The sequence below is a fragment of the Microchirus variegatus genome, assembly GCF_963457635.1.
Source record: "Microchirus variegatus genome assembly, chromosome: 16".
NCBI lineage: Eukaryota > Metazoa > Chordata > Actinopteri > Pleuronectiformes > Soleidae > Microchirus > Microchirus variegatus.
The window spans coordinates 24,000,842-24,014,383 of NC_139817.1; the positions used below are offsets into that span (position 1 = coordinate 24,000,842).

At 40.7% G+C, this 13,542-nt stretch overlaps 1 protein-coding gene across 2 annotated transcripts; it reads left to right on the forward strand.

Moving 5' to 3' along the window:
- Positions 1-406: 406 nt before the first annotated feature.
- ankle2 (ankyrin repeat and LEM domain containing 2) lies at positions 407-12,623 on the forward strand. 2 transcript variants are annotated; one of them, XM_083903234.1, is made up of 13 exons: positions 407-519; positions 1,703-2,206; positions 3,264-3,458; positions 3,695-3,879; positions 4,416-4,604; positions 4,712-4,834; positions 5,239-5,302; positions 6,289-6,468; positions 6,565-6,664; positions 7,227-7,417; positions 8,468-9,326; positions 10,193-10,324; positions 11,151-12,623. In XM_083903234.1, the coding sequence occupies exons 2-13, from the start codon at positions 1,714-1,716 to the stop codon at positions 11,359-11,361; spliced, it is 2,922 nt and encodes a 973-aa protein (XP_083759360.1). In that variant the 5' UTR covers positions 407-519; positions 1,703-1,713; the 3' UTR covers positions 11,362-12,623. The 2 variants fall into 2 exon arrangements, with proteins under 2 accessions (XP_083759360.1, XP_083759361.1); XM_083903235.1 differs by lacking the exon at positions 407-519 and adding an exon at positions 1,060-1,088.
- The last annotated feature ends 919 nt before the right edge of the window (positions 12,624-13,542 follow it).

A 13,542-nucleotide genomic window follows, 5' to 3' on the forward strand; every position in this document is an offset into this window, starting at 1 on the left:
CACCTTTGAAAAGTAGGTAAATTAAAGAGACAGTCGAAAATCGTCTTTCAGCAACTTCGTCTGAGATTAAATAAATAAATAAATAAATAAAAAGCATATCAGACGCCTGACTTGATAACTAGACATCACCCCGACTAATGTTATAGAACATTGTAAATATATAAAACTAGTACTAGAAACGTGGAAGTGTGTAGCGTAGAGTCTGTTCAGCAGTATAATTTACACGCTGTCGTGTTGCCTCTTACAAGCGATATAGTATTGTCATAACTGGTGTTCCGTGTGTTAAATGGGCTTTAATGTCAGAACCCGCCACATTCTTGTTGTTTAGCAGCGACTTTTCCCACCGGTCGAGAATGCAACGTGCGCCCTCCCTTGGAACTGCGCATGCGCCTAACATGTTGTAAACAATGAGTCTATTCCAGACCGTCTCCAGCTTTGTGTGTATCCGAGTGTTCCTGTGTAAAACTAACAGCGGGTTTCCACGTATCTGCGTGTATTAAATAAAAAAAATGTTCCCAGGTAAGTACAGGGATACGACGGTTGTCATTATGTACACTTTTTTTCATCGGCATCGTCACCACGAAGACATACCAAACGTTACAGCCTTAAACCCACCTCGAATGACATATTTGGGCGTGACAGCGTTCGAATTAACGCGACTAATATCAGAATGTATCCACTTTGCTATATTGCCTACTTCTGCTGTTTAAAAATCGACTCTAATGTGTCAACGGTCCCGCCGAACTCTGTGTGCTTTTTCACATGAGCGGTTTCCCTCGCGCTAGCCTGCTCAGCCACATTCCCCGCCTGCTATAATCAGACTTGCTGGTTAGCAGGCTAGCTCGCAGATGCTAGCCCCACATTGATGTGCTTGATTCCGATAAGAAATTAAATGTATATTATGAAAATGTATCAATGGGTGCATAAAGTTTGAGTAGTTCTTGATGTGTCGCTTGATAATGACTTATTTGTGAAAGACATTGTAGCTAACGTGAACGTAATACATCTAGGTCGCTTATTATGGTAAAAATGTGTTGTTGTGTTGTGTTTCAGTCTTAATCGGAACACGGAACAATTGGCTTTTAGTGGTATGTCCGGTTGCTTGTTGAGTGTATGTTTTGTTGGAAACGGAGCTTTTTTGTGTTTTCTAGTTTTCATGTACAACGTAATTTAACCATGTTAGCCTTTGAGTACAGAGGGACAGGGGCTGCCAATTTGTTTCCCCAGGCCTTAATAACACAATATACACATAATATACACAGCTGTGAGTGTTGTGCAATTGTCTTTTCCTTTTGTCAACATTAGTTTATTCACATTATCATAGTACTGAGGTACACTGAACAGTGAAACATTGAAGAAAAAAATACAAAAATCAATAATGGAAAAAAACAGCAAATTCATAATAAACTAATTATCTGGAAGAAGCTGAAGATTTGTGGCAAGATAAACAGTCCACACAGACAGCTGTCATATTAGATTACTCTTAACTCTCATCAACAAGCGCTCTCACTCTCTCTCTCTCTCTCTCTCTCTCTCTCTCTCTCTCTAATATGAGGCAAAAGGGCATGGGCTTAAGCACCCCATTGCCTTATGTGTGCATGTGCCTGGGTGTAATGTTAGTGTGAACTCAATTGTACTGTGTGATACATCACTTGATACTTGCTACTTGATGGCTGAAGGACACTTTTTGTGTGTGTTGCAGGGAGCTGAAGCATGGAGGCAGTTCTGAGCAGGCTGAGGGGGCTAAGTGCTGATGAACTGCGAGAAGAGTTTGCTCGTGCGAATGTCAAGTGTGGCCCCATCACAGCCACCACCCGAGCCACCTTTGAGAGGAAGTTAGCCCGTGTCTTGGCTGGGCCAGAGAGCAGTGTCACTCACTCGGACAACAGCTCTTCTGCAGGCTTATCAAGCAGTGCGGCCTCTGTTGCTGATCCTGTAAACCCTGTGCAGAGTGTAGTTGCATCCACCACTGCTGCAACAACCAGCCACCCCTTTGAGGATGTTGTCAAAGAGTTGGACTTTGGCTATGGATTTGGTCTTAACCCTCCAGAAGAAGAGGATATCTCAGTGAAAACAACCACCAACAGCTCTGCTCAAGGCAGCAACTCTCAGTCCAAAACAGAAACCCCCTCAAAGCTTGCACAAGTGTCCCCAACCTTTTATTATGGAGTATGTCCGCTGTGGGAGGATGCGTTGGCAAGAAATGGTAAGAGATTCTTGGTTTGTGAGTTTGTGTTTTGTCTTACAAATATGTTTGTATTTGATAATCAAATCCTCTATCTCCACCAAATGTTTTGGATTTTGTTCCTCGATAATGAATTGGTAAACAAAGCATTTGATCAATTGTCAGACAGTTAATTGATTAATCAGTTTATTGTATTAGCTCTGCTAAAAAGTAAAACCTTAGAAGGTTTTTGCCACTTAATAATTCATGAACAATATTGCTGGAGGCTGTAAATATATTTTTTAATGCTCAAATTAATTCTTGTCTCTTCAAACCTATGCACTCATTTTACAGTTATACAACAGTGGTGTTGTCGTTAGTTAAAGGAAATAATGTGATTCATTTAATAGCTGTAATTTTGACCACAAACAGCTGTTCATTCTTGATTCTTTAAACTGCAATTTCAAATGATTGTTTTCTCCAGTATTTACCCTTTTTTGCTTTCCATTACTTTCCGATGGTGCTCAATTTAAAAATGCATCATTATATTACAACAAAAAAGCTCCATACAATATTTTAAGCAAATTTTGAAACAAAAATAATCATTGTCTTACTTGTCTGTTTATCCAAACTGGAAATAGACCGCACAGAATAATTCTGTGTTGTCTAGTTTCAGTTTTTGTTCAGAAGTACTTGCTGCTGCTGCTGCTGTAGTAGCTTGACGTCCACATTTGTTCTTAAGTGGATGAAAGCATTTGTTGCTGTTTCTGTGGTTGCGAGCAGCAGAGCAGTCAGACTGTCTAACCTCTCTGGAATAGAATATTGATCTAAATTAATCTTGAGCTACTACAAAAATCAATTTTGTTCATGTTAATATATCAGGGCAAGCTTTTATACTGCACTTTGTAGAGCCTTGTCAGAATGGGGCTTTGCTGGATGACTGAACAGAGAGGGAAAGTATGACAACAAGAACATCCCTCTTGTAAAATCCACATTAACAACGTATAATATACAAAAGTAGAGAAAAATAGATATTCATTATATAGAATAAATTTGATAGAATAAAATGGCTGATTCAGATTTTTTTCTTTCTTTTCAGAGAGAGCACACGTGTACACAGATAAGAAAGATGCTCTTCAAGCTGTTAAAATTATGAAGGGTGCTCGCTTTAAAGCCTTTCCCAATCGTGAGGATGCGGAGAAGTTCGCCAAAGGCGTCTGCAACTATTTCCCTTTCCCCAGCAAATCCACTCCGAATGTGTCTCCTGTCAAACCAGGCCTGATCGTCAGCAAAGGTATGTCAATTTATGTCTGTAATCAAAAACAAGCTGATTTTTTTTCTATTAGAAATTCAAAAATGTATTTTATTCTTCCTTTTAAATGTTAGGATAAATGTTTGAGCTAATTAGTGTGATTTTTGAAAAAGTCACTTGAGGTTAGATGAGATTTGTGATTTCTCTAGGTTTTGTAAACAAATGGTGTTTTTAATTGCAGTGTCTTTCCTTCATGGTCTTCTCCCTCTCTCTGCTAGACAACATGGAGGTTGATACCATCAATCGGGAGCGTGCCAACAGTTTCAAGAGCCCGCGCACACAGGACCTGACAGCCAAACTGCGGAAAGCTGTGGAGAAGGGTGACGAGACCGCCTTCAGTGAGCTGGTGTGGAGCAACCCACGCTATCTCATTGGTTCAGGAGATAATCCCACTGTTGTGCAGGTGAGGATGGAAAGTAAATTCCTCTGTGGACCACTTCCAGAAAATATAACATTTTAGTTGATACTTGTTTTTTTTCCATGTCATTGCCAACCTTTGGGCTTCTGTCAAGCTTACAGTCAGTGAAGATGGATATAGAGCTATGGCCAGTGTGTGATGTTTGTTATAATTGTCTCTTAGTGCTAAGAAACAAAAAGAATTTCAGTGGGCGATCTATGATGATGGAAACACCGTTATACTGAGAAATACAGAGTCGCATGGAGCTGATCAGCATTGGGTGAACTAATTTGTGGTTTGAATAGAATGGACAAGTGTTAATATTTAAAAGTTATGCATTACAGTGTTCTTTAAATGGTTATAATGGTTTAAATGAGACCCTGGGTCTCGATGAGATTTTACCTGTATAGAAAAATGTAAATCCATAGTAGCAGATGAATTCAAGGTCAGGTTCTGCTTTTTGTGTCCTCGTCTGTTGACAGGATTTTAAACAGGATTGATTCCTCGTCCATAAGGTTGTTCCACTGTTTTGTTTTGGTTAGGAGGGCTGTCGGTACAATGTCATGCACGTGGCGGCAAAGGAGAACCAGGCTGGAATCACTCAACTGCTGATGGACACCTTGGAGAACCCAGAGTTCATGCGCCTCATGTACCCAGACGACCAGGAAGACATGCTGCAGAAACGTATCCGCTACATTGTAGACCTTTACCTCAACACTCCAGATAAAGCTGTACGTTGATGTAACACCCCGTCTGAACCAGATTAGATTCTAAAAGTTTGTGAGTTGGCTTGTGTTTACACTGTCTTATGCTCCGTCTCTGTGTCTGCATGTTCCAGGGTTTTGAAACACCGCTTCACTTTGCCTGTAAATTTGGTTGCCCAGATGTGGTCAATGTCCTGTGCTCGCATCCTGACGTCGATAAGAATTGTAAAAACAAGGATGGACAGAGGCCTTGTGATGTAAGGAGACTTAATTTTTATTAAAAGTAATTTGCTCTGAACAAAAGATTCTGCTTAACCTGTGCTGGTTGTTGCTTGAGATTAAACACAGAGCACTCTCTGTATTATTTATTATTGGGTTCTCGTACATATAAGAGCTGTGTTGCAGCCACACAGCTTTGCACAATACTTCAGAACAATGACATCCTGGCATTAGCTGCTGAGGGAGATACAGTTATGCTCACTAAAGTTTTAAAGCTGTGACCTTTTAGCTTGCATTTCAAATCTTTTGGCAACAGAGACTCGGTGTGCTTTGTAAGCTAAACTTAGATGAGCAAATTCTTTCCTTATGTGATTCAGCTCCCACTGAACTGTATGTCTGTGCATGTATCAGTGACTGTTTGTTTGTAATTCCTTTTCCACAGCTTATTTGTAGCAGAAAAAACAAAACCCAAGAAGTGAAGAAGAAGATTAATGACTATTTGGAGGGTAAGGACATCACATAATCATACACTTAGCAGGTGCAAGTCAGTTTTTATTTGTCAATCCGCCCCATTCTTGTCAATGCAATAACCCAAGAACATCATGAAGGAATACTTTCACATTTTGGACAAACCTTTACTTGGATGCAAGTAACCCCAACCCGAGCCCGTGCTAATCGAGCCTGTACCAATCTGTGCGAACCCGATCCAACCCATTAACTGTAATTATGCCTGAGCCTGATTTAAACCCAACATTTTTTTTAATAAGTGGGCCGTTACAACAAAGGGCATAGTTTTGCGTATGGACGGTTAGGACATGTCTATATTTGGATAAAGCCAGGTTGTCCCTACCAATATTAGAGACGGGACACGTGTATATGACATATACGCGTGTCCTGTCTCTGTCTGCGCAATCTGGGATTTTACGAGCGTCAGTGAACGCGTCACACCCGAGTCGCTGCGAGTCACACAAGAGACGAGAGATTGTCGGTGATGTGCTGTTCTGTTGCACACAGGCAAATCTTTTTGTCTTCCTGTTTTTCTCCATGCCTAGTCCTAAGAAAAACTCAAAAAAAAAAAACAATTACGTAATCGACCAACATGATCAAAAGCCCAGCCCGTCAAAGCCTGAGGAAGGTCTCTGCTCGGCCAGAGATTCTAAACTCTGTTGTGAATGTGTTATCTTACAGCTGTAGTCTTTGGTCATTTTAATTTTAAAAAAGAAGCCAAAAGAAGAACTTTGTTACTGAATCTGAAAGAATTTGAATTTAAGTTTGAGAGTTGCAATTTAATTTAGGTTCTTTACAGAGTTTTGTGAATGTAGCACTTGGCACCAGGGTCTGTTTATCTTGATTTACTCGCACCCTCGGCAACAGGCATGAATGAGGCAATGCACCGAATTAGATTTTGTTTTCAAGTAGACGGCCAGCTGGAGAGTGGTTCTGTGAGTAGAAGTCATATTCAAACACTGTCATGTCCACTGTTGTGCTTCAGACCGCTGCTATATCCCTTTGTTGAGGGCAACCGACAACACCTCTCAGCCCATCATTGGTGATCTGTGGTCGCCCGAGTCCTCAGAAAGTCTTTCATTGATCAAGCAACACGCCAGAAGCCCCATGGATCCACTCATGGCCGTCACAGCCTTTGCAGGCCCGCTCAGCCCTTCTAAAGCAAGTTCATAAACACACCTGTCCCTTCCTACTAATGATATAAAGTTAATAAGACATGTTCTGATCAAAATGTGTCCTCCAAACGTCCTCCTGCAGGCAGATTACTTTCGCCGGTCCTGGAAAACGCCACCCAGAGAGCGAGCCGAATTTCACCACATCCTCAAGTCTGATCCATATCGTGGGGTAGAGAGAGTGGGCAGGTAAGCCCGACTGAGTCATCTGTAACCCTTCTTTTTATGAGAGTTGTAAATCTCTTTCTGTTATCTGCCACTTCCAGTAATGAGCATTAAATTAATTAAAAGTCAAGATTGCAGAAATATGTTGATACTGCTTGTTCTCATTGCTGATGCTTGCGATACATGAAGGGAATTCACTGGTGGAGATGATTTGCACCAGCATGTCATACACCTGTTTAGGGATTATGAACAAATTAGGCCATATGCGACATGCTGAGTTCAAATATGGTTCATCTTTTGTTTTATTTCTACTTCAAAATTTCTTCCACTCTTAATAGAACACAACTGGAAATTTGTGAGAGAATGAATGCTTTGTTTTTTTGAAAACGGTGTCTGCAGTATGAACATATTTAAATATTAAGTGGAGTACAAACACATAGTTAATATTTGCTTTTAAAGAAGAATCTAAATGGATGTATCAGTTTATGAAATCTTCTTGAGAACACCTCAGTATTATAATCACAGAAATGTGGTGTATTTGCATTTGTGATATGATCTAAGTGAGAAGTGGTTTTGCCATTTCCAGAGACTTGGCTCATGAGATGGGTCACCCATGGGCTGAGTATTGGGACTTCCTGGACAGTTTTGTGGATCTGTCATCGACTGAGGGACTCCAAAAGCTCGAAGAGTTTCTGAGCAAGAGGGATTTCAGCCCACGGGCTCATCAGGAGGCTGGAGAGAACGAAACCAGCAACCGGTTCAAAAGCCCCTCTCCAGGTAATCTCGCGTTCATCACACTGGTCCTGGAGCGTTAACTGCATCCATCTTCTACCGCTTTATCCTCCACACGGGGGTCGCAGGGGGTGCTGTGCCAATCTCAGCTGACATTGAGCGAAATGTCGCCAGCCAGCTCTGCTACATCTGGGTAGTTTTGTCAGTGTTTTGGATGTGTGTAATACCCTGCACTTGTCCGATTTCAATCAAAACGGTAGCACGCTCCACCGGTAGAATTGTCAACATGTGACGTAGGTTAGCACGTTCGTTACGTTCACTACACTAATTTGCATGTAGTGGTGTCCCAATACCACTTCATTCAACGAGGGAATTTACGGTTGAGGGACATTTTAAGGGGGAGGTATTGAGACGGAGCCTAATACTCTGTGTTTCTCTCTATAGCAGTGTTTTGTTTTCATGTCTGATCAGACCTGCTACCTACCGTCTACTACCACTCTCACTCACACACACACTCACACTACACCAAGTGTGTGAAAGCACACAGACCGATGTTACTCCTCAACAGTGAACCTTTTTTCTCCTTGCGTGAGTGTGACGTTGAGTGTTCCCCTCCCTATTAATTAACTTGTCCTAATGCTATTTAACACAAATCGATCCCACCTCGCCTCTGTGGTGGTTTGCTGAGCTAAAAGCTGTTTCTGTGGCTCTGTCTCTTCTTCGCCTCCAGCAGTGAACTGCAATTTAACACTTGTTTGAATTGTAACCTGACATTATGTGAGACATCTCATCACCATCCCCTTCTGACATTTTTTCTTAACGGTTACCCTCTTTTTAACATTATTTGCATTCATGTTAACACATTGAATACTGTATTTCGACAGCTCAAAACCAATCGTGAAATATTCAGGGATGCCTTGATGACTCCATGTTTTTTGCATGTCTCTTTACAGCAAGTCACATGTGCTTATTGAAGCATATACGTCACATTTTGGGTTTATGGATTATTGTTTCCCCAATATCTGATCTTATATCTAAAAATGACAATGATTAATTTCCTTCTCTGTTTTGGTGACTGATCATCACTGGTTACAGGAAAGCCCAAAAAATTCTGCAACTCCATCTCTGTCGGTGCCTTCCTGGATGAGGGCGATGACATCAGCCTAGAGGAGATGAAGAACCGTCAGAATGCAGCACTCACCAGCATCACCTCCTCTGCATCAAAGGACGGCCTGAAGGGAGCAGAGGGCGGCCGCGACTTCCACATCCTGCCTATTCCGATGCACCACCGTGGAGCTGACCTGATAGAGACGGCGGCTGAGCAGGACCTGCTGTGCTGCTGCAGTGACGGCCTCCTGTCGCCTGGCGTCGTCTGCAAAAATGGGGCTTGCTCCTCCTCCTCCAGAGACAGGACTCACAATGGAGACAAGGTGTCACCACGCACCTCCCCGTCCTCTTCCTGCCTGCTGTCGCCCATCTCCAACCTCATGGTGGAGTTTGAGCGCATGTCACTGCAAGAAGAGCTGGACAGCCCCAGCAGCAGCAGCAGGGAGAGGAAGAGCAGTGGGGGGAGTCGGCACAGGGACGCCCGGGACTCAGCCGCAGACCTGAGCTCTGGGCTGAACCGCATGTGTCTTGGTCAGAGCAGTCAGGACGATAAGGCCCTGGAAGGTCCGAGCTGGAGAACAGAGGGAGAGGAGGCAGAAGAGAGAAGAAGCAGCGGCAGCTCGGAGGAGTATTTTGAAGCGGAGGAAAACCTGGAGGTGCTGGGCAGGACTAGGGGGTCAGTAACAGGGGGCCGCAACTCTTGTGCTAGGTCCAAGTCATGGGACCATGGAGGTAGAGACCTGAGCAGCTCAGGATCCTCTGGGTCTTCCTATAAGTCGCTGGATAACTCTAATGAATTTCTACCCAGGACACCACCGCACATTAAAAGAGGACTTTTCATCGATGGGTGAGTCAAACTGGTGTCTGTAAAGAAATTATGTTACTTATTATATTTTTTTTGAAAAACGCCTCTTGAAATGTTACTGTAGATGATTTTGGTATCTTTAAATTTAGAGAGCTGGGCCATAGTTAGGATAACTCACAATATAAAAACCCTCCCTCCATTTATCAGCAGTTTTCTGTTCACTCTTGAGCAAATGCACCTGGTCCTACACTGTTGCCTTTTGCTCGCTAGTTATTTAGTTATTATATCTAGTTATTTTTGTCTTACATCAATGCAGAAACCCACAGACGATCTCTACCACTTTCTTGAACATTCCTAAAGATGAGGAAATGAAGTAAAGAAGAAGAACAGACTCCTCTTACAGAGATAAAGGGGGAGAGAGAGCAGGACTGTATTTAAAGCAGCTCTGTGTTTGTGTACAGTACAGTTTGTCCTTAAAGTGCAACCAAAATGGTGGAAATGTCACTTCTTTAATGTGTTTAACAAGTGGTTTGCTCTGGGTGCTTTTCCATTAATATTCTGTACAAACACTGATGAACAGCGACACTCGGCTGTTTTGACAGCTTGTTCTCCAGTGGCTCAGAGCTCAGAATGTTGCTGAATTTAACATGATTTGAAGCCTCTTTTTTTTTTTAACACTTAATGTGTTTAGTGACACATTTTCCTGTTGGGTGACAAAGTCAGAAGAAATATTTTTCATCACTTTTATACTCGAGAGGGAAGCAACTGTGCACATTTACTGAAAAAAAAAGATTTGACTTGAAATGACTGTGGCTGCAAGTGCTGAAAAATGATTCCTAAAAGTAGAAGTCACATTAAAGTAGGTCAGATATATCTGCACACGTGATTCACTTTCCATGTTTTCACAGGGATTCACCAACCAAGTTGGACAGAGAAGTCTTGTCAGCAGTAAACGGCATAGACATCGATCCTCAGAAGTTTCCCAGCATTCATAAGTGGAAGAGCACAATGACGTCATTCTCCGCATCAGACATGCAGGGGTTAGTAAAATATTGTCTTTGTAATTTGATGCTGTTTGATCAGAGAAATGTCTGCATTTTTTTCTATGAACAGGGGTCTTAAAAAGTATTAAAAGTTGATACTTTGAATTTGAGGATATTGGTCCTGGAAAGTCCTTGAATTTGATGTCAACCAAGGTGTGGGAACCCTGTGTATGTTATATCTGAACTAACAGGATGATGTTGAATTTTCCTTAAAAGACTTTTCCTTAAAAGCAACGGTACAGACATTTAATTTGTCTTATGATAGAAATGTAAAATGGTGACAAAACAGTATATGCAGTGTTTTAGACTGTGTTTATATTTGAATTATTGCAATGAAATGCTTTTGATCAAACACTTTTTGATCTTGCTCTTTGAAAATTATTTTCATAATCATTTAGCGATTATTAGAATCCGTGGATTATTTTTTTCTCAATTAATCAATTAGTTTTGTCCATAAAATATCGGGAAAAAAATGTTGCACAAACTTTTCTTGTTGTTGGAGCAAAAGAAACCAGAAAATATTCACATTTTAGAAGCTTAAAAATCGGAGAAATCGTTTTAATTATTAAAAGAATACACTTGGCGATTAATTTGGTAGCCCTAGTTAATATTTGTTTATTCACCTCATTGTCTCTTCTTATTCTCCGTCTAATTCCTTTTACTGAATTTTTAAATTATTATTGAACCCAGACGAGCACAGATGTTTAGTATAAAATCATAAATCTGTACTAATTAACTTTTCAGTGTCGTTAACAATTGTAATGAGTTCCTTTTGTTTGTTTGTTTGTTTGTTTGTTTGTTTGTTTGTTTGTTTGTTGTGCAGCTGGCCGAGCCCTGCGGTGGTAAAACCACGACTCAGGATGCCTCTCCAGACTCCGGGCTCCCCGGTCAGTGACCTGATGTCTCCCAGCAGTCGCTTCAGTCCTGCCCGACACGCTGCCTCGCCGGACTTCAGCCCCAGCCGTTACAGCCCTGCCAATGCTAGCTACATCCAGCGCATTCGCCTCAAGCACTTAAACGAGCCTGCGATTTAACTGCGATCTTCTCCTGCCTCCTCCCCTTTTGGCCATACCCCTCCCTCTTAAGCCCCACCCTTCCCTCCCCCACTGAATTCAATATTATGAATGGAAGCCACATCCCTGCCCCAAATGTTAGTTGGTCACTAAAACCGTGGTGAGGAATCTTCAACAGGATTTTGTCACCAATGGTGTTCTTTTAAACTAAGAAAAAAAAAAAACTCAATGTCAATATTTTAAAATTTATTTTTTTGTATGTTGGTCAGTAGCACAAAAATTTAAATGTTTTTATTATTAATGGTATTAAAAACCGACTGCCATTTTTCCTGTGTTTTTTCCCCTCAGTTCAGGAATTGCCTTACTTTGTTGAAGTGACGGAGCCGTTCTGTGTTGGTCACGAGTGATTCTGGGAAAACGTGAACATCTGATGAGATTAAGGTCTTCCATGTTTTTTATTTTGTTTCTTCAATAAATGCATACGTGTTCTATCTTTTCTCGGTGGTTCCTGGACATGTCTTGACTTTTCCTTTTAGCCACTAACTGCAGACTCGGACTGTGCGATTTTTCGTTTTTTCCTCTGAAATATCTTTCCACCATAAACACACCCATCACTAAACTATACTTTTTAAATTAGTATTGGCCAAACTTTAAAAGAGCTCAATCCGACACCTCTGAATTAAGCCGTGAAGGGAACACTAACGCGTCACAGATTCTTCAATTCTGCCTTTAACAGGTTGGTGATTTTCCATTTCGTCAACATTTGTATTGGTAAAGATTCTCAGCTGTTTAGGTTTATATGTGTGATTGAGGTGTTCCCTTCATTTGATGGCTTACTGTTGCCTTTACATCTGATTGGCTGAAAGCTTGATGGAATTAAATTGATTCGATTCACAGTAGAATCAGCGGTACAATTACTAACTATAATCTGATGTTGCTAGAGCTTTAATACCTACAATTAACTGTCATCCACCGATTTGACCATCGTGCACCTGCTGTATCCAAATGACAGTATTTTTAAAGCAGGGGATGAGTTGCTGTGTGACGGCTCATCAGCAACATTACAAACGGAGTTGATCCTTTCTGTTCAACTTCAGATGAGAAACAAGTGTTCTGAATGTACCTTTTTTTGTGAACTAAACCTTTATCCGGGAGCACAAATTACTTCACTGAGAAGATTGTATTGTCATCGTTGTGCTTTCAGGTGAAGACTGATCCGATTCTGGTCTCATGAATGTTCATGTTGTTCATGTGAATGTTGAACTTTGCACCTGAACAACTTAAAATGAGCTTTGTGTGCTATAAGCATTATGTGCTTTATAAAAAAAAAAAAAAAAAAAACACAACCTAAATGGTGATTCTCTTTCTGTATGTTCAAAATCTCATTTGCTTTCAATAAATAAAACATCACTCCAACTTCACTGCCCAGTGTCAAGTGCTGTTCAAAAACCTCATACTAAAGTATGTCGTCCAGAAATGGTCAAAATTGGTCAAAAACGTCATAGTATAGTATGTCGTGAAAAAATGGTCAAAAACATCATAGTATAGTATGTCGTCCAAAAATGGTCAAAAACGTCATAGTATAGTATGTCTTCCAAAAATGGTCAAAATTGGTCAAAAACGTCATAGTATAGTATGTCGTCCAAAATTAGTCAAAAACGTCATAGTATAGTATGTCGTCCAAAAATGGTCAAAAACGTCATAGTATAGTATGTCGTCCAAAAATGGTCAAAAACGTCATAGTATAGTATGTCATCCAAAAATTTACAAAAATGTCATAGTATAGTATGTCGTCCAAGAATGGTCAAAATTTGTCAAAAACGTCATAGAATAGTATGTCTTCCAAAAATTGTCAAAAAAATCATAGTATAGTATGTCATCCAAAAATTTACAAAAATGTCATAGTATAGTATGTCGTCCAAGAATGGTCAAAATTTGTCAAAAACGTCATAGAATAGTATGTCTTCCAAAAATGGTCAAAAACGTCATAGTATAGGTTGTCGTCCAAAAATGGTCAAAAACATCATAGTATAGTATGTCTTCCAAAAATGGTCAAAAACGTCATAGTATAGTATGTCGTCCAAAAATGGTCAAAAACATCATAGTATAGTATGTCTTCCAAAAATGGTCAAAAACGTCATAGTATAGTATGTCGTCCAAAATTGGTCAAAAACGTCATAGTATAGACCAGGGGTCTGCAAC

Bases quoted from the DNA above. Each gene is read 5' to 3' on its own strand.
- ankle2 (XM_083903234.1), top strand. From the start codon at position 1,714: ATGGAGGCAGTTCTGAGCAGGCTGAGGGGGCTAAGTGCTGATGAACTG. The intron at 7,418-8,467 runs GTAATCTCGCGT...CACTGGTTACAG, and splicing joins GTTCAAAAGCCCCTCTCCAG to GAAAGCCCAAAAAATTCTGC. The intron at 9,327-10,192 runs GTGAGTCAAACT...ATGTTTTCACAG, and splicing joins AGAGGACTTTTCATCGATGG to GGATTCACCAACCAAGTTGG.